Source organism: Triticum aestivum, chromosome 1B (assembly GCF_018294505.1).
Source record: "Triticum aestivum cultivar Chinese Spring chromosome 1B, IWGSC CS RefSeq v2.1, whole genome shotgun sequence".
Taxonomy (NCBI): Eukaryota; Viridiplantae; Streptophyta; class Magnoliopsida; order Poales; family Poaceae; genus Triticum; species Triticum aestivum.
In genome coordinates, this window is record NC_057795.1 from 101,529,871 (window position 1) to 101,550,355 (window position 20,485).

At 43.6% G+C, this 20,485-nt stretch overlaps 1 protein-coding gene across 7 annotated transcripts; it reads left to right on the plus strand.

The window, feature by feature from the left end:
- The first annotated feature begins 7,059 nt into the window (after window positions 1–7,059).
- Window positions 7,060–20,276, plus strand: LOC123110310 (putative cysteine-rich receptor-like protein kinase 35). Of its 7 annotated transcripts, none has more exons than XM_044530811.1 (15): window positions 7,060–7,329; window positions 8,074–8,200; window positions 8,499–8,760; window positions 8,869–9,097; window positions 9,199–9,349; window positions 14,484–14,704; window positions 15,280–15,541; window positions 15,654–15,696; window positions 15,896–15,987; window positions 18,367–18,415; window positions 18,518–18,588; window positions 18,694–18,819; window positions 19,504–19,592; window positions 19,845–19,890; window positions 20,085–20,276. In XM_044530811.1, the coding sequence occupies exons 1-15, from the start codon at window positions 7,244–7,246 to the stop codon at window positions 20,130–20,132; spliced, it is 1,902 nt and encodes a 633-aa protein (XP_044386746.1). In that variant the 5' UTR covers window positions 7,060–7,243; the 3' UTR covers window positions 20,133–20,276. The 7 variants fall into 7 exon arrangements, with proteins under 7 accessions (XP_044386746.1, XP_044386766.1, XP_044386759.1 ...); XM_044530831.1 differs by having other exon boundaries at window positions 7,114–7,329; window positions 8,052–8,390; XM_044530824.1 differs by having other exon boundaries at window positions 7,114–7,329; window positions 8,052–8,238.
- The last annotated feature ends 209 nt before the right edge of the window (window positions 20,277–20,485 follow it).

A 20,485-nucleotide genomic window follows, 5' to 3' on the forward strand; every position in this document is an offset into this window, starting at 1 on the left:
GATGGCAATTCCTTACCTCCCCTGTAGTTGAGGGGAAAATCTTAGTTCTTGCGTCTTTCAAGTTCTTCATAGTGATCATCAGATATAAATCAAAAGTGACTCAAAGAATAGAGCTATGATTCCTCGGCAACGGAGCCAGGAGTTAGTCTTGATAACCCACAAGTGTAGGGGATCGCAACAATTTTCGAGGGTAGAGTATTCAACCCAAATTTATTGATTCGACACAAGGGGAGCCAAAGAATATTCTCAAGTATTAGCAGTTGAGTTGTCAATTCAACCACACCTGGATAACTTAGTATCTGCAACAAAGTATTTAGTAGCAAAGTAGTATGATAGTAATGGTAACAGTAGCAAAATTTAAGATAGTAGTTTTGTAATGATTGTAACAATAGCAACGGAAAAGTAAATAAGCGAGGCACAATATGTGAAAAGCTCGTAGGCATTGGATCGGTGATGGATAATTATGTTGGATGCGATTCCTCATGTAATAGTTATAACATAGGGTGATACATAACTAGCTCCAGTTCATCAATGTAATGTAGGCATGTATTCCAAATATAGTCATACGTGCTTATGGAAAAGAACTTGCATGCCATCTTTTGTCCTACCCTCTCGTGGCAGCGGGGTCCTAGTGGAAACTAAGGGATATTAAGGCCTCCTTTTAATAGAGAATCGGACCAAAGCATTAGCACTTAGTGAATACATGAACTCCCCAAACTATGGTCATCACCGAGAAGTATCCCGATTATTGTCACTTCGGGGTTGTCGGATCATAACACATAATAGGTGACTATAGACTTGCAAGATGGGATCAAGAACTCGCATATATTCATGAAAACATAATAGGTTCAGATCTGAAATCACGGAACTCGGGCCCTAGTGACAAGCATTAAGCATAGCAAAGTCATAACAACATCAATCTCAAAACATAGTGGATACTAGGGATCAAACCCTAACAAAACTAGCTCGGTCACATGGTAAATCTCATCCAACCCATCACCGTCCAGCAAGCCTACGATGGAATTACTCACGCACGGCGGTGAGCATCATGAAATTGGTGATGGAGGATGGTTGATGATGACGATGGCGACGAATCCCCCTCTCCGGAGCCCCGAACGGACTCTAGATCAGCCCTCCCGAGAGAGATTAGGGCTTGGTGGTGGCTCCGTATCATAAAACGCGATGAAACTTCCTCTCCGATTTCTCTCTCCGTGAAACGGAATATAAGGAGTTGGAGTTGAGGTCGGTGGAGCTTCAGGGGGCCCATGAGACAGGGGGACGCGCCCCCCACCCTCGTGGACAGGGTGTGGGCCCCCTGACCTTCATATTTTTCCAGTATTTTTTATATTTTCCAAAAGTTATCTCCGTGGATTTTCAGGTCATTCCGAGAACTTTTGTTTTCTGCACAATAAACAACACCATGACAGTTCTGCTGAAAACAACGTCAGTCCGGGTTAGTTTCATTCAAATCATGCAAGTTAGAGTCCAAAACAAGGGCAAAAGTGTTTGGAAAAGTAGATACATTGGAGACGTATCATTTCTCTCGAAAGAAGTGAGTGGGAGGAAAGTAGAACTTGATGAGGTAACTATACCTGCCCCCTTATTGGAAAGTAGTTCATCACAGAAACCGGTTCCTGTGACGCCTACACCGATTAGTGAGGAAGTTAATGATGTCGATCATGAAAGTTCAGATCAAGTTACTACCGAACCTCGTAGGTCAACCGGAGTAAGATCCGCACCAGAGTGGTACGGTAATCCTATTCTGGAGGTCATGTTACTTGACCATGGCGAACCTACGAACTATGAGCAAGCGATGATGAGCCTAGATTCCGCAAAATGGCTTGAGGCCATGAAATCTGAGATGGGATCCATGTATGAGAACAAAGTGTGGACTTTGGTTGACTTGCCCGATGATCGGCAAGCCATCGAGAATAAATGAATCTTCAAGAAGAAGACTGATGTTGACAGTAATGTTACTGTCTACAAAGCTCGACTTGTCGCGAAAGGTTTTCGACAAGTTCAAGGGGTTGACTACGATGAGACTTTCTCACCCGTAGCGATGGTTAAGTCTGTTTGAATCATGTTAACAATTGCCGCATTTTATGATTATGAAATTTGGCAAATGAATGTCAAAACTGCATTCCTGAATGGATTTCTGGAAGAAGAGTTGTATATGATGCAACCAGAAGGTTTTGTCGATCCGAAAGGTGCTAACAAAGTGTGCAAGCTCCAGAGATCCATTTATGGACTGGTGCAAGCCTCTCGGAGTTAGAATAAACACTTTGATAGTGTGATCAAAGCATATGGTTTTATATAGACTTTTGGAGAAGCCTGTATTGACAAGAAAGTGAGTGGGAGCTCTGTAGCATTTCTAATACTATATGTGGATGACATATTGTTGATTGGAAATGATATAGAATTTCTGGATAACATAAAAGGATACTTGAATAAAAGTTTTTCAATGAAAGACCTCGGTGAAGCTGCTTACATATTGGGCATCAAGATCTATAGAGATAGATCAAGACGCTTAATTGGACTTTCACAAAGCACATACCTTGACAAAGTTTTGAAAAAATTCAAAATGGATCAAGCAAAGAAAGGGTTCTTGCCTGTGTTACAAGGTGTGAAGTTGAGTCAGACTCAATGCTCGACCACTGCAGAAGATAGAGAGAAAATGAAAAATGTTCCCTATGCTTCAGCCATAGCCTCTATCATGTATGCAATGCTGTGTACCAGACCTGATGTGTGCCTTGCTATTAGTTTAGCAGGGAGGTACCAAAGTAATCCAGGAGTGGATCACTGGACAACGGTCAAGAACATCCTGAAATACCTGAAAAGGACTAAGGATATGTTTCTCGTTTATGGAGGTGACAAAGAGCTCGTCGTAAATGGTTACGTCGATGCAAGCTTTGACACTGATCCAAACGATTCTAAATCACAAACCGGATACGTGTTTATATTGAACAGTGGAGCTGTCAATTGGTGCAATTCTAAACAAAGCGTCGTGGCAGGATCTACGTGTGAAGCGGAGTACATAGCTGCTTTGGAAGCAGCAAATGAAGGAGTCTGGATGAAGGAGTTCATATCCGATCTAGGTGTCATACCTAGTGCATTGGGTCCAATGAAAATCTTTTGTGACAATACTGGTGCAATTGCCTTGGCAAAGGAATCCAGATTTCACAAGAGAACCAAGCACATCAAGAGACGCTTCAATTCCATCCGTGACCAAGTCCAGGTGGGAGACATAGAGATTAGCAAGATACATACGGATCTGAATGTTGCAGACCCATTGACTAAGCCTCTCTCACAAGCAAAACATGATCAGCACCAAGACTCTATGGGTGTTAGAATCATTACTATGTAATCTAGATTATTGACTCTAGTGCAAGTGGGAGACTGAAGGAAATATGCCCTAGAGGCAATAATAAAGTTATTATTTATTTCCTTATTTCATGATAAATGTTTATTATTCATGCTAGAATTGTATTAACCGGAAACATAATACATGTGTGAATACATAGACATTAAAATGTCACTAGTATGCCTCTACTTGACTAGCTCGTTGATCAAAGATGGTTAAGGTTTCATAACCATAGACATGAGTTGTCATTTGATAAACGGGATCACATCATTAGGAGAATGATGTGATTGACTTGACCCATTCTGTTAGCTTATCACTTGATCGTTTTAGTTTACCGCTATTGCTTTCTTCATGACTTATACATGTTCCTATGACTATGAGATTATGCAACTCCTGATTACCGGAGGAACACTTTGTGTGATACCAAACGTCACAACGTAACTGGGTGATTATAAAGGTGCTCTACAGGTGTTTCCGATGGTACTTGTTGAGTTGGCATAGATGGAGATTAGGATTTGTCACTCCGATTGTCGGAGAGGTATCTCTGGGCCCTCTCGGTAATGCACACCACTATAAGCCTTGCAAGCAATGTGACTAATAAGTTAGTTGCGGGATGATGCACAATAAAATGAGTAAAGAGACTTGCCGGTAACGAGATTGAGCTAGGTATTGAGATACCGACGATCGAATCTCGGGCAAGTAACATATCGATGACAAAGGGAACAACGTATGTTGTTATGCGGTTTTGACCGACAAAGATCTTCGTACAATATGTAGGAGCCAATATGAGCATCCAGGTTCCGCTATTGGTTATTGACCGGAGACGTGTCTCGGTCATGTCTACATAGTTCTCGAACCCGTAGGGTCTGCACGCTTAATGTTCGGTGACGATCGGTATTATGAGTTTATGTGTTTTGATGTATAGAAGGTAGTTCGGAGTCCTGGATATGATCATGGACATGACGAGGAGTCTCGAAATGGTTGAGACATAAAGATCGATATATTGGATGACTATGTTTGGACTTCGGAAGTGTTCCGGGCAAGTTCGGCATATACCGGAGTACCGGGGGGGGGGGTTACAGGAACCCCCCGGGGAGTATAATGGGCCATATGGGCCTTTGTGGAGAAGAGGAGGGGCGGCCAGGGCAGGCCGCGCGCCCCCTCCCCCCTAGCCCGAATTGGACAAGGGGGGGGGGGGGCGCCCCCCCTTTCCTTCCTCCTATCTCCTTCCCTTCCCCCTTCTCCCACTCCTACTAGGAAAGGAGGAGTCCTACTCCCGGTGGGAGTAGGACTCCCCCCTTGGCGCGCCCTCCTCCTTGTCCGGCCGCCTCCCCACTAGCTCCTTTATATACGGGGGCGGGGGGGGGGGCAAGACACACAAGTTGATCATTGATCTTTAGCCGTGTGTGGTGCCCCCACCATAATCCACCTCGATCATATCGTAGTGGTGCTTAGGCGAAGCCCTGCGTCGGTAGCTTCATCAACACCATCATCACGCCGTCGTACTGACGAAACTCTCCCTCGAAGCTCTACTGGATCGTGAGTTCGTGGGACGTCACCGAGCTGAACGTGTGCAAATCGCGGAGGTGTCGTACGTTTGATACTTGGATCGTGAAGATGTATGACTATATCAACCGCGTTGTCATAACGCTTCCGCTTAAGGTCTACGAGGGTACGTGGACGACACTCTCTCCTCTCGTTGCTATGCATCACCACAATCTTGCGTGCCCGTAGGAATTTTTTTAAAATTACTACGTTCCCCAACAAAGCCGGCCTCAGCCGCAGCCGAGAGCACTCACCGGAGAGCCATCCCGCGCCGCTCGCCGTCGTCCAAGGGCCGGAACAGGGGAGGCCCGAATGGAGCTCGGCCAACACGCACCACCAGCATGCGCTCCCGCCGCGAGCCCGACCACCGCGCTGCACGCAGCAGCAGAAGCTCCCGTGCCCGCCGGCGAGGTGTCGGGCGTCGCCCGCGCCCATCGGACCGCCAGATCTGGCCGAGCCCAGACCTGGCCGCCGCCGCAGCCACGAGTGCGAGTCGCCCCGTGCAGCCCACCGTGCCGCCACCAAGCCCTCGCTACCCCACCACCAGGGCCCGCCGCCGCGCCTCCGCGCCCCGCACCAGCGTGAAGCACCGCCGTCCGCTGCCGCCCCGCGCCAACAGCCTCCAAGCGGGATGAAGAAGAGCCCCACCGCCACTAGCGCTGGTGGGCTTTGCCCGACAGCGTGGTCCGGCGACGGCGAGGGAGGGAAGGAACGAGGGAGGCCCGAAGCCGGCGGCTAGGGTTCCCCCCCCCCCCCCCCGGTCGCCACACGGGAGCGACGCGGGGAGGGCCGGAGGGGAGAGGGGGACTACTCTAACCTGAGTCACTGTTCATCTTCCAAACTACTACATATTACAGGATGAGGAGCCCATTGTAGCACTGTTCATTTAATTGACTTGACGAACAGGAAGCATCCTACTACTATATTGACAGGTCAGACTATAAAATTTGTCTTGTACATTGTTGTAGCTTATCAGGTTCTATATATGCTATCATATGTTCGCCATAGTTTGATCACTTTTCTTTTGTACACCCACAGATCAATGCAAAGCTATGCAAAACGCTTTACGAACTACAATGCCTCATACCTGTCATAGGTGGTGCAAATGGCATGTGTTAAAGGTGTTGAAAGAGAAAATTGGGCTAAAGTAAAAAGTGATTTTTTTAAATATTTCTATCAAAAATAAACTACATGCTTTGTTTGTGTCCTGTATTAAACGCTATTGTTCTTCTTGGGCTAAAGTAAAAAGTGAATTTTTTTAAATATTTCTATCAAAAATAAACTACATGCATTGTTCTGTATCCTGTATTAAAGCTCATATGTTTTGAGTTTCTTACAGTCGGAATTACTAGTCAGAGATGCGTGGAGTTTCTTTTTTACGAAACACCCCCACGGTAGTATACATCACGGAATCTTTACTTGAGCTCCCGAATCATGATCTGATATAATTTTTCTTTATTAAATGATTAGAATTCGAATAGATCTGTCAAAACATTTTATATTTTTTTGTTATAAATCATGTATTTTTTTTTTGATATTTTCAGTTTCTTGTAGAGTTGTAGTTAGAGTTAGTCTTCAATATATCTGTAGAGAATTATTTACAATGGATCATGGATGGTACAAAAGACTGAATCCTTGTGCGAGCTTTCGTTCTTTTCTACATTTTTATTATGCTATTCCTTCTCCCTAAGCGCATGTGTGAATCCCCACATTTTGACCAGGCATGCACATGACACAACTGATGGTAGCGGCCGGTAGGTTTATTAAGGCGAATCCTTCTCATCATGTCCATTGATCTTTCCCGTCGAGGTTTAGCACACCCGCCATGCACAGATATCGAAAAATGTTGTCTTCTGATGTGTGGCACCGAACGTAGGTTCGGCTGAACCATGATCCTACACAACATTTTCGATCATTAACAATTTATTGGAGTTATTAATCTAGCACTCGTTAAACCGCACGTAAGGGTGTTGCAATTATATAGACCGGATCGCGTCAAAATCGTCTACACCAAGAAAGATCATAACACCGATAGTGCTATCACAACCGAACCATTCGAGACATTGTCACCCAATTAACTTACAATTACCAAACTGCACAATGATGTTGTGCGGGATCACATCGTGCGCCCACTAATCTTCAGACGCCTTAGTCTGAACGTTGAAAGGGAGACCATACAGATACAGGTCTCCATTTTACTCCAGAATGAGAACTTTGCGCTCCACTTTTCCATCTCTCCATAAAGTAAAGTGCGGTTGTTCCATCTCCACTGATTAGCCGCCCACTGCAGCCATCGTCTTAATTTCTCCCCTCCCGGTCGTCCTCCCGTCAACGGCCATGGATGTGGCTTCTCCTAGCTCCGATGGAGATCTGCAGGCAGGGCTCCTGCACCCCACCGCTAGCAGCTCCAACTCCATCTCCAGGTTGCTTCTACGTTTTTCTCTTTGACTGCGATCGATATTGCTCAATCCTCTGACTAGCTAGCTTCATGCATGATTCAGAATTTCAGATGTCGTAATACACCTCATCTTCTTCTTCCTCTTTTTTCTCCCCGGAGAATTAATTAATTTAATATACAGATGATATGCTTCGATCTAGCTTTTGCCCCTCCTAATTTTATTTATTTAAGCGTGTGTGTATGTCTCTCCGCCTTGCTCCCATACAGATTCCTTCTTGCAGACCTGATATTAATCATAATAATCCGGTTATTGCTTCTGATTGTATTTGTTCCATCAATATGTAAATATTTTTTTTCATGATATATGATAAATATTTGGTAATGCTAACTGGTCAACGCCCTCTCAGCCATTTGATTGAGATCAAACGATGCCAGTTTTGGAAAAAAAAATTGCCTTCTCTAGAAGAAATCGCCACTCCCCTACAACTAAATATTTAACATATGGGAAATCTGACCGTGTGCATCGTATGATGTAGAGGCCGGGGTTATCTCTTTTCAAAAATAATGATATGGGAAGTCTAATAATATTATTTCCAAGTGATGAATGCAAGCAATATTTATATATTAATAGTATTTTTTCACAAGAATATATTAATAGTCGAAGTTATAGAAGTTTGACTGCACTCTTCTCGAACGTCATCTCTTTCTGAATGGGGGTAGTCTGTTCTCTATTTTGATCATTCTTAGGTGTCCTCATTTGTCCCAGCAGAGACATTAACATGGCTAGCAAGTTGCAAAATGCAGCAAGTCTAACTATCCGACTACTACAACAAATCACGGATAATTTCTCAGAGGAGCGAAAAATTGGTCAAGGCGCATATGGAACGGTTTACAAGGTAACATGGCATGCTTGGTTTTCGACTCTGAATACAAGGTAACATGGCATGCTTGGTTCTGTTAGTAAAATTTGCAGGAGATATTTCGACTAGAATAATGTAGTGCATTAAGCAATCTACTTGCTTAATTCCATTGACAACCTTCGACAGACTATCTAACAAAACGCGACATAAAACCAAGCATAACCTGGTACTTATATCCTTGTGCTTTTCAAATGATATGCACTTTGGGGCTATGCCCTCTCATAGAGAAAATGATATGGACTTATGAATGGATTTGTTCTATTAAAATGAGTAGGGGGTGCATGCCAATGGAGAGGAGATTGCTGTAAAGCTGCTCCGTAATAACCTGCAAGGAACTGACGATGAGCAATTCAAACGTGAGTTTGAAAACCTCATGAGGCTCGATCATCACAACATTGTACAGTTAGTTGGCTATTGCTACGAAACACATCATAAACCTATGCTGCACAATGGAGAAACCATTTACGCTGAAGAAACAAACAGAGTGCTCTGCTTTGAGTATATGCGAAATGGAAGCCTTCAAAAGCATATTTCTGGTACAAGACCTCTCCACTTCGAGTATGCTATATGGAGTGTTTAGCATGTGAAGAAAATAAGGTTTGTTTATGTTTCTATTTCATTGAAACTTTTGTTTAAATTTGCAGAGGAATGTGATGGACTTGACTGGCACACACGTTACGGAATTATCAAAGGGACATGTGAGGGATTAAAATACCTTCATGAAGGATTCAAAGAACCAATTTACCATATGGACTTGAAACCTGACAATATACTGCTAGATGAGAATATGATGCCAAAACTAGCAGATTTTGGCTTGTCTAAGCTCTACGATGGAGAACAATCAGTGATCACTCAAATTCTTACGGGAACAATGTGAGTGATCAAATTTCTCCTGCAAATAAGTTGTTCAGCAGTGAAGGAGAATATGCTGATTATATACATTGTACCTATTATATTTATTTTTCCATGCTCAGTGGATACTTGCCGCCGGAATATTTATTTGAACACATAGTCTCGAAGAAGTTGGACATATTCAGTCTGGGTGTTGTGGTGACAAAGATAATTACGGGGCCTAGAGGCCCCACCAGGAGGGCTGAAATGACTTACCAAGACTTTATTAATCAAGTAAGTAGGTATTTTCACTTCATAAAATAGATCAACTGCCATTTTTGCAAATATTATGATTGTCTTGCATTGCAAAGTACTCTTGCCTTACATATTAGCTTTTTTTTTGTTCATAAAAATCAACATATTTCCTGTTCCTAATTTCTATTACAACACCAGCTTTGATGTTTCCTTTATCCACCTAGTAAACATCCAACTTTGTGTTCTACAACTTCGATCCTTTTTTTCCGAAAAGGGGGGACTCCCCGGCCTCTGCATCAGAACGATGCATACGGCCACATTTATAGATAAAAAGAGGTTCAACAAGGTCTTATAGTCTGGAAACAATAAAAACGGCAAGCTCACAAAGAGCCACAACGCCAAAAATAGAAGGCCCAAAAGCCACAACCGGCTGGCATAACAAAGATAGGTAAACTAATCGCCTATCCTATTACATGACCGCCATCCAAACCGGTTGAAGATATCCCGCGCTACCATCTCCCACCGGACAGATCCAGTAATCAAACGTTCCCTGGCCTCCGTCGGAGTGAGTAAGGACCACATACGCATCAACGCAGTAGCTCGGAATAAAACCTGCAAAAAATGAATAGTTGTTGTTCTGTTAAAAGCCAAATCATTTATGCAGTTCCAAATTGCCCATAACAACACACATACTCCTACACGAATGTGTCTAGCTGTTTCGGACTCTATCCCAACAAGCCACGTTCCAAATAACATACTGACCGAATTCGGAGGAGTAATGTTAAAGGCAATTTGCACGGTGCGTCACAAAACTCTCGCCAACGGGCAATCAAAGAAGAGGTGTTTGATAGTCTCGTCCCGATCACAAAAACTACACCTAGTAGATCCTATCCAGTTGCGCTTAACCAAATTACCCTTTGTTAAAATGACTTGTTTATGCACATACCACATAAACACTTTAATCTTCAAAGGAACTTTGACTTTCCAAACATGTTTGGAACTAGGAATAACATTAGAGTTAATGACATCGATATACATCGACTAGACTGTGAATTCTCCAGACCTAGTAAGCTTCCAACACAACTGATCGGGCTGATGAGCTAGCTGAACCTCCATCAGTCTACTCACTAAATGAAGCCATGCCTCCCACCGGTCGCCAACAAGCACCCTCCGAAACTGAATATTAAGGGGAATGGACTGCATAATCGTTGCAACAAGAGCATCACGTTGTTGAACAATACGATACAGGGACGGATACTGGAGCACCAACGACGTTTCACCAAGCCAAGTATCCTCCCAGAAGCGAGTGGTGTTGCCATTACCGACAATAAACTTTGTTCTATTAAAGAAGAAAGCTTTGACTCTCATAAGCACCTTCCAAAACGGCGAGTCAGTTGGTCTCACTGTCACTTGGGACAAAGTCTTGGACTGCAGAGAGAATCTGCGCCCATGTTGCCTCAGTCTCAACTGATAACTTATACAACCACTTACTGAGAAGACATCTGTTCTTGACTTCAAGATTCTCAATACCAAGGCCCCCTGGTCCTTTGGTCGATAGATGATATCCCATTTGGCGAGTCGGTACTTTCTCTTTAGTTCATCACTCTGCCAGAAGAATCGGGATCGATAGAAGTCCAGTCTTTTCCTAACCCCACCTGGGACTTCAAAGAAAGATAAGAGAAACATTGACATACTCGTGAGCACCGAATTAATAAGAATCAATCAGCCTCCATATGACATGAGTTTGCCCTTCCAGCAACTCAGTTTCTTCTCAAACCGATCCTCGATGCACTTTCATTCTCTGTTTGTTAGCTTACGATGGTGAATGGGTATTACCTAGGTACGTAAAAGGTAAAGCCCCCAATTCACATCCAAACAATTGCCTATAAGCCTCTTGTTCCTCATTGGCTCTACCAAAGCAGAACAACTCGCTTTTATGAAAGTTAATCTTCAATCCGGTCAATTGTTCAAATAAGCATAACACCAGCTTCATATTTCTCGCTTTTGCCAAGTCATGCTCCATAAAGATGATTGTATCATCAGCGTACTGTAGGATGGACACACCATCATCAACTAGATGAGGCACCAAGCCACCCACCTGACCGGCCTCCTTTGCCCTTCCTATCAGAATTGCCAACATGTCAACCACAATGTTAAACAGAATAGGAGACATTGGATCACCTTGTCTCAGGCCCTTGTGTGTCTGGAAATAATGACATATATCGTCATTCACTTTAATTCCAACACTCCCTTTTTGCGTGAAAGATTCTACCTGGCGTCGCCAAGCTTCATCAAAACCCTTCATGCGTAAGGCCTGTTGAAGGAAAGGCCATTTCACTTTGTCGTACGCTTTCTCGAAATCCACTTTGAAAACAACTCCATTTAGCTTTTTTGTGTGAATCTCATGGAGCGTTTCATGAAGGACCACAACCCCTTCAAGGATGTTCCTGTCCGGCATGAAAGCAGTTTGGGTAGGCTGCACCACAGCATGCGCGATCTGTGTGAGCCTATTAGTCCCGACCTTGGTGAAAATTTTGAAACTAACATTAAGAAGACAGATGGGCCTGAATTGCTCAATTCTCATAGCCTCTGTTTTATTAGGAAGAAGAGTTATCGTTCCAAAATTCAGCTGAAAAAGCTGAAGCTGCCCAGAGAAGAGATCATTGAACAAAGGCAACAGATCCCCCTTAATAATATGCCAGCACTTCTTATAAAACTCAGCCAGAAATCCATCCGGGCCTGGCGCCTTATTATTTTTCATTTGCGATATGGCCTCAAACACTTCTTTCTCGATAAAAGGAGCCGCTAAAATATCATTCTCCACTGCTATTAGTTGAGGAACATCCTCAATCCTAGACTCATCCAGAGACACACAGTTATCCTCTGGAGGTCCAAACAGCTACATGTAATACTCGGTAATGTATAATTTTAGGTTTTCCTGTCCTAAAATTGTTCCTTCATCTTGTTCAAGCTGAAAGATCATCTTCTTTCTGTGTTTACCATTAGCAATCATGTGAAAGAATTGAGTGTTCGCATCCCCCTAGACTACTCGTCGGACCTTGGCTCGCAACACCCACTTTAATTCCTCTTCTCGAAGAAGTTCTTTCAGCCTCATCTCCGCGTCAAGCTTGGCATGAAGCTCCGAGGCTGGCAGCACTGTGGTTTCTGCTTTTACATCTAAGGACTGAATAAGGATAAGGAGCCGTTCCTTTTCGACCTTATAAATCCCGCTAAGATGCTTAGCCCACCCACGCAGGAAACTTCTCAAATGCCTGATCTTATTCTGCCAGCGCTCAAGCGCAGTCTTCCCTCTTGTATCCTTAGCCCACTCTCTGGCTACGAGATCAAAGAAGTCGTCTCGTTCAAACCAAGCAAGCTCGAAAGAGAACGAGTTTTTGTTTCCCAAGTGGGTGGCCTCACCAGAGTCTACAAATAACGGCGTGTGGTCAGAAATTCCACGGGAAAGAGCCTGAACTGTTACGAAGGGAAACTTCTGTTTCCATTCGACGCTAGCCAACACTCGATCCAACTTCTCAAACGTCGGGTTTGGCAGCGCGTTAGCCTAAGTGAGTTTTCTTCCCGAGAGCTCAATCTCTCTCAGATCCAAACTTTCAATGATAGTATTAAACATGAACGACCATCTGCCGTCAAAGTTATCATTGTTCTTCTCCTCACGCCTTCTAATGATGTTGAAATCACCCCCACCAGGATAGGAAGCTGCTCAGATCCGCAAATCCTAACCAGATCAGCCAAGAACTCAGACTTAAGTTCGGGCTGTGCGGCACCATATACCACGACCAAAGCCCAACTGAACCCATCGGCCTTCGACCGCACCCGAAACTTGACTGCAAAATCTCCCATTACCACACTTCGAACCTCGAGCGAATCGCATCGAACTCCGAGTAAGATCCCACCCGATCTCCCTCTCGGTGGCAGACAATGCCAGTCAAAATCAATACCTCCCGACAAAGTATTTAGAAATTATGGCACAAAATTATCTCTACCAATTTTCGATAAAGCGATAAAATCTAATCGATGCTCGACAGACGCCTCAGCAGGAAACCTTCTTTTAGCCAAGTCTTTTAGATCTCTTCTATTCCAAAAGATTCATTTCATAATTCATCATGGAATTTTTTAGCCGTACGGATCCTAGCACTTCTACGCACTGCGGACACCGGGTACACCTTCTGTTTCCACTTGCGTTTAGTAACATTCTGACTCTGCAACCGGTCCTCACAACCAGTCTCAGAAGGTCTAACCACAACATTCTCAGAAGTATCATCATCCTCTTCCGACTCAGGTATGGGAGGAATAAGATCCGCACAAAAATTATCGAGCACCCTGACCCCCAAAGCATCAAACTCAGAATCACTCATGGGCTTAACCGCCGCTAAGTTGTGAATCATCTCTAAAGCCCGCTCAGCCTCTAAATCCAGGAGATCATTAACCGAATTTGAAATTTCACTAACATTACTACCTAGTGAAACTCCTAATTGATTTGCATTATCAACAATCTCATCATTAAAAAAATGCAAAATGGAATTAGAGGTATTAGCTGACATACCAGTAGTGACCTCAATGTCATGATGCTTGGCCGCCCTCATGGCGCACCGCTGCTGAATGTCGTCCACCTCAGGCTGATTCTGGAGACGGCCGCTCAACCGCCATCCCTCAGAAATCGGATCCGGAATCCCTCCAAACGCTATAACCTCCTCCCGAGAGATCCTGCTCGAGGTGAGGCCTCCTACCTCACCCCAACGCGAGGCCGGTCAGTCTTCGATATACAATTTTTGATCATTACTATGTCTCACTACATGTCAGTAAAAATTCCTATGTACGCAATGGCATGAGAGTAGCTTTGTGGCTAATCTAGTAACCGCATTTGCCCACTCGAAATTTGTGCGTGCAGATTAAGGGTCAAAGTTATACATGACTGACCACACGCATTCTAAAATGACATCAAAAACAGAATGGAGGTAGTATTATCTATGCATGCAAATTACTCTAGTACTCCTTACCTAATATTTTTGAAAGCAGCACTGCTGCATTTCGTTAAAAAAGGGGTATTGGAGCTATTTTTAGTATTATTTTGTTCATCAACGACTAGAAAAAACAAGCCTTGCAATCTCAAATGGAGGATCTATCATCCTAGCTGTATGCTTCGATTTCATAGGTACATGTAAACTGGAGGAAAAGATTGCAGGAAACATGGCATGCTTCCCAACCTTTAGAAGCGTATTGCAAGCAAGTGAACATATGCATTGAAATAGCATTGACCTGCATGGAGAGCGATAGGCACAAAAGGCCTACTATAGTAGATATCATACATAAACTGAACGAGACTGAAACTGTGATCAAAGAGCTGAAAAATGATGAGGGTCACCGATGGACAAGGTAACTAAGACAGTTGGCATGAGTGCGCCCAGCCTTTCCCTTCATTTTTACAACAGTGATGCATATTCATCCATTTTCGTGATATTTGTCTAGTTAAGTACTCCCTGTCTTATATTAGTTTACAGAGATAGTAGTTACATGAATCCTTATTAATTATTTAATACTATATTTATGCTAGTTAAATTTTGAATCCAGAGGCAAATTGCCATGATATTTATGCTAACGAGAACCCAATATATGGTTGCCTCTGCACGACTCTACACTGCTTTGTCCTTCACTCTTTAAAATAGCATAGTATCTAGGAATCATTTATATCTGAAATTATTGCTTAAGCCCACCTATTTTACAAATAATGGTGAACTTTATGTCTTTGAAACACCAGTTTGGGCATGGTTCACAATGCACCAACAAGGTAAGGCGTGGTATTCTATTCAATCTTTGGTGTTTTCTGTATGCAGTTAAATTTGTGTATGAGACCTCTTAATAGAATGTTCTTCTTATTCAAAAAACCTATATTATAGAAATAGACAATGCATGTTGGTTGTCTTACCAGGTCTGGTTTCTTCTTTCTGCAGCAACCATATTACCGAGGATATTGTAGCGCAAGAAACTGAGCGTGATTATCGTGCTATACCTGATCAAGACCCAACACTCATGGAACCTGTTAGGAGTGATGTATTAGAAAATACAGAGGGAGTTGAGAATGAATATGCAGCTGCAGAGGATGATCCCCTGCCAGGCATAAAAGGACTAAGAATCACAGGTGAAGCTTTCCCTGGAAGAGAACTTCAAGCGAGTGGGTTTTCCATCAACGGAACCAGAGGTTGTAATTTCGAGGTGCGCTTTTATAACATACTCTGACATTCTATCAATTTCCTGTCTTTGTGGACTTGTTCTGAGTTCTGTACAATTCTCATGTTTCACAAATGAAAATAAATTGTGCATACAGTGGGTACGCCATTTCGAAGATGGATCCGTGAAGTTCATAGAAGGTACTCCCTCCGTTCCAAATTACTCGTCGTGGTTTTAGTTCATTGAACTAAAACCACGACGAGTAATTTGGAACGGAGGGAGTATATATTTCCATCAGATGCTAGGAGGCTTTTATTTTATATTGGTTTTCTTTGAGACATTTATTTTATATTTGTGTACGTAGAAAAATTCAGATTAACATTCTCCTTCCTGATGCAGGTGCACGGCAGCCCACATATGTAGTTACCGCTGACGACGTGGACACTCTACTAGCCATTGAGGTCCAGCCACTAGATGACCGAAAAAGAAAGGTGAATCCTCTCGCCCGATCATTCTTAACTGGAATTATGTGTTCTTTTTTACTTCCGTGCAATGGAATCGATGGCTCAGTCTTGTTTTATTCACAGAGAGGATTCTATAGATTAAGAGTCATATACGAAAAAGTATATTTTTCGTCCTTAACTCTTTTTAGTACGCATCTCGCATCTCGCCCTGCCCCGCTTCCGCGAGCGGGAGGACGAGCCTAGGGCCGCCGCCGCCAGCCCTCCCTCACCTACTCCTCCTCCTCACCGCCGCCAGCTCGCGCCGACGGGCAAAGCTTGGCTGGCATAGGCTGCGGCGGGGCCACTCTCTCCCTTCCTCATGGGGCTGCTAATGCGGGGCGGCAACTACACGCGGAGGCGCGGCGCTGTCCATGGTGCCGTGGCGCGGCTCCGGCTAGAACTCCGGCGACGGTGGTGGCTGGTGCGGACACGTGGATGGCTGCGGGCAGACCTCTTGAGGTGTGTGCTCGGCCAGGTGCAGACGGCGGCTTGTGGGGCTGCGGCGCCTAAGGCCGGTTTGGCTCGTCGGGCAGCGCGGGCTGCGGCGACGTGGGTTGGCAGGGGATGCCGGGGCGGCGGCCGGTGTGAGGCCCAGACCGTCCTCGGCTGAATAGCATGGACGTACCCATGTCCAAGGCGGAGCTGCTCCAGTGGTCCGGCGGATTCGACCCGGATCCCGTTGGGTTCACAGACGGTGAAGAGTGTGCTTGAGATTTATCCTAACGGCTCTTTCGGCATGGCGCGGTGGGGTGGCAACCCTCCCTCCATGCTCCAGCGGTGTCGCCCTTCGGTAGTGGCCGGAGCGTCAGGATACACCCTGGTGGTAGTGCGGTTGTGGATGATCGCCGGATTTGGATGGCCAGCTCCGGGGCTTTGAAGGTGGTTTTGCATATGCATATGTTGTCGGTTGAATGTTCTTGGGATGGATCCGGGTGAAAACCTGGTCTTTGGCTGGTGGCCGAAGCCGGTGATGGTGACGCCCTTGGTGCCGTTTCCTTCATGAATCATGAAGGCATCATCGAGGTGAAGCTCCCAACTCCTCTCGCTACCTCCAGGGGAAACCCTTGACCAGTTGATCGAATGATGGCGGCGCTCTTGTGTTGTTCCCTCCTTGGGGGCGTCATTCTTTGGAGGTGTGCATTGGCTCGAGGGATTAGTGGACGGATTTAGCGGTGGAGCGGCGTTTATGTCACGCATCGATGATGTGGAGTCTCAGAAGCGTGGTGCAGCAGGGTCTCGGCGACGGATGTATGATGGACGCGCATAGCAAGGTGGTGTTGTCTGGCGCCGTGGTAGCGTCGATGGCAGGCCTGGCAAGGTCGATGCATCAATACTTGCTTTGAAGATGGATCGGTGGAAGATGGCGGCGATGGCCTCTGAGAGGGCGTTAGACCGATGTGTACCCCAGACCCGGCAATAGGGTTGGTTGGGGCCTCCGGCTTTAGATGTTAGGCTTTGATGCAAGGTCTATTTGGTATTCGGCTTGGACATTCGACACCCCTTCATCAAGTGGATAGGAGTAGCGACAGATGTTACCAAGATGGTGACTTCAGACTTACTGATGTATTACTTTGTAAGGTCTTTGTGAATAATTAATAAAATGGCTGCATGCATCACCCAGATGCAGAGGTCGAGGGCGTCCTCATTTTCAAAAAAAGAAACTCTTTTTAAAGTATACAGATGATTCCTCGACTCCAAAACCAGCAAACTTTAGTCCCTCAACTTTTAAAACCGAATAAGTTTAGTCCCTCATTTACCGTTTTGGGTGGTTTTTTGCTGTTATGAACATGTTTAATATCTATGTATATACTATAAAGGAATGTCTACCTCCTAATCAAAAGCAACACATGTTCGGTGAAGTGGTTAGCACACGAGGTCTCAAGTTCGAACCTGTGTCATGCATTTTGTGTCTGGTTGTAGTCAAAACTGTGTCCATGTCGGCAGAAAACTACCCAAAGGTACTAAACTTATTTGGTTTTAAAAGATGAGAGACTAAGGTTTGCTGGTTTTGGAATTGAGGGACCATTTCTATATTTTCAAAAAAGTTTAAGGACGAAAAAAATAATTTTCCCTATAATATATACTTAGCTTTTGGTTAGGACTTATCTTTATATCGATTAGCAAATTAGTTTTTTCGAAAAGGAGGTTATCCCCCGGCCTCTGCATCGAAGTGATGCATGCGGCCATCTTATTAATAAGCAAAATGTTCAACAAAGTCTCCAAGTCTCGAATAACAAAAAAGCTCACAAAGAGCAGCGCCCAGACATAGTTTGTTTTCTTCTGTAAAGTGGTTGATCATAGTAACGTTTACTATGACCTTCATAATATTTAACTTTATTTGAAGAAAAGTTTTCTTTTGCTTTGCAGGGAGATGTCCTGAAGATTTATGCCAATGAACAAATGAGAATTACTTGCGGTGAATAGTGTAGTTTCATTATGGCTGTTTTTTTTTAAGTACAACGTAGTAAATATTGAACCATGTTGCTAAATGCTAAGTATACAATCATTATCTGTGCAGATCCTGAAATGAAGGAGCTTATCAAAAGAATCCTTTCCATTGGGCATGTGTCTTATGAAGTCCTGCTACCTGTACGTATATCCTCTGTCTTCCTCTAGTGGCCTGTCAAGGCCTAGTAGTTCTTGGTACAAATTGTTTTTTATATTATATAACCATAAACAATTGAAACATTAAAGTTTCAGGTTAGATTTCTAGATATGTGGGAACCTGCTGTATTGTCAATAAAGAGGGAAGGTTACAGCATTAAGTGTAACGGACAACGCGGTGTTGTCATTACAGAGAGATTCCAGCAATCCACGGATGTATGGTTCCCCAAAATCACTGTCCTTGAATTTAATCTGTTCATCTTATAATCCATCCAGTCACAAAAAAAATGTTGTTTCTGCTACAAAACATTTATAAAATATCATTATGTTTTTACATAACTGAGTATTTAGATTGGATGCATGGCATTTATGTTTTTAGTAGGTTTTACTAATTTACTAACAATGACAACAATTTGCAGGAGAACAATAGTAAAACATGTCACTTTTGTAACCAGGGATAGTAATAGTTATTTCCAATAAATAATTGTCTCTTGTTTCTGATTATACTCCGCTCAATCACAATAAAGCATAACTTTCTGTGATAAAATCTTTTTTATGTAACATTAATCTTTGTAAATAACATTGCATTAATATTGGCCGCGTGAAATTTATGTTAGCACATTTTTTTTAGAAGAGGATCACTCCGGCCAAAAAGTACTTTCATAATGGTATAATTTAATAGATTTCGTAAATTGAATAAAAATAACATGTCAAATTTGCAGGAAGGCGAGTAAATCGTAGCACTATTTTTCTGAGCAGGGATAGTAATCGTTAGTTTCACTTTATGCATTTTCGTACTTTGGCACTCTGGAGTGCTGAACAGAACTTTAAATTGTATCAGCCGGTTCACTACGTAGTAGTAAGTTACAGGTGTCAACTAATCTTGTGCTATGTTTACAGATCAGTATCCCATGGGCGCATCCTACTGAGTTTTCAATTCAGTCAGCTAAGGGCACGCAGTATAATGTCAAGCCTGCTGAAAATTCCCCGTGAGTTTGAAACTAGCTATTTGTTTCAAATGTTATTTTGCATTTGTGTAGTGGTCCATTGAGTTACATTAGCAGTTGTATGTGTAATCATGAAACCTTATTGTTGGATGCTATTGAAAGAATAACGGTTGTTAGTTTGTTGCCATTGTTATTTGTGTGTTTGTGGTTTTTATATATCTTAGAATGATGACCTTACACGTACGAATTGTATGGAGGCATAGGTAGTAAGTGTTGGTTCTTTGGATTTTGCAGATCACGGGATACTATTGTTCTAATACTGAGGGTGTTCAGGATGCAGGTACGAGTTAATTGTCTGACAGTTTGTCACTTGAACTGGCTTTGATTCGTGCCTGCTATGCACTTGAAGTTAGCAATGCCATGTGTTTCCGTAGGATCGCATGATATGCAGTAGGAACAATAAATTCACATTTTCTTTTTTGCTTTGAGGTATGTGATGAAATGAAATGAAGATGTGTGTGTTTTTTTTTGCAGGCTATTGAGAAGAGCAAAGCAAGAAGATGGGGCATCTTCTCCAAGTAGAGTAGTGTGGAGTGGAGTAGGGTAGAAGGCTGGGGTTGCTTAAAGATATTTATGTTTGGCTCGTGATTCTTGTGTGCAGAATGAAAGAGCAAGCTTGTTTTCGTGCATTTTATTGGTCTATCTGTCAGACTGTATGCCTGTGTCTGCTCCGCAGTTAAGGATCCAATTTTGCTGGTTACTGAGTGGGATTGGAAAAGTGACCTGACAAACATAAGTCTGCTTGTGTTGTGCCTGGTACTAGAAAGAAATTAAAGCACCTCATGAGAGGCCGGAGACGAGAAGGTCGGGGCGACGGCAGCGAGCCCCACGGCGACAGCAGCGAGCTGGCTACACAACGTGATGGAGACGGCAGG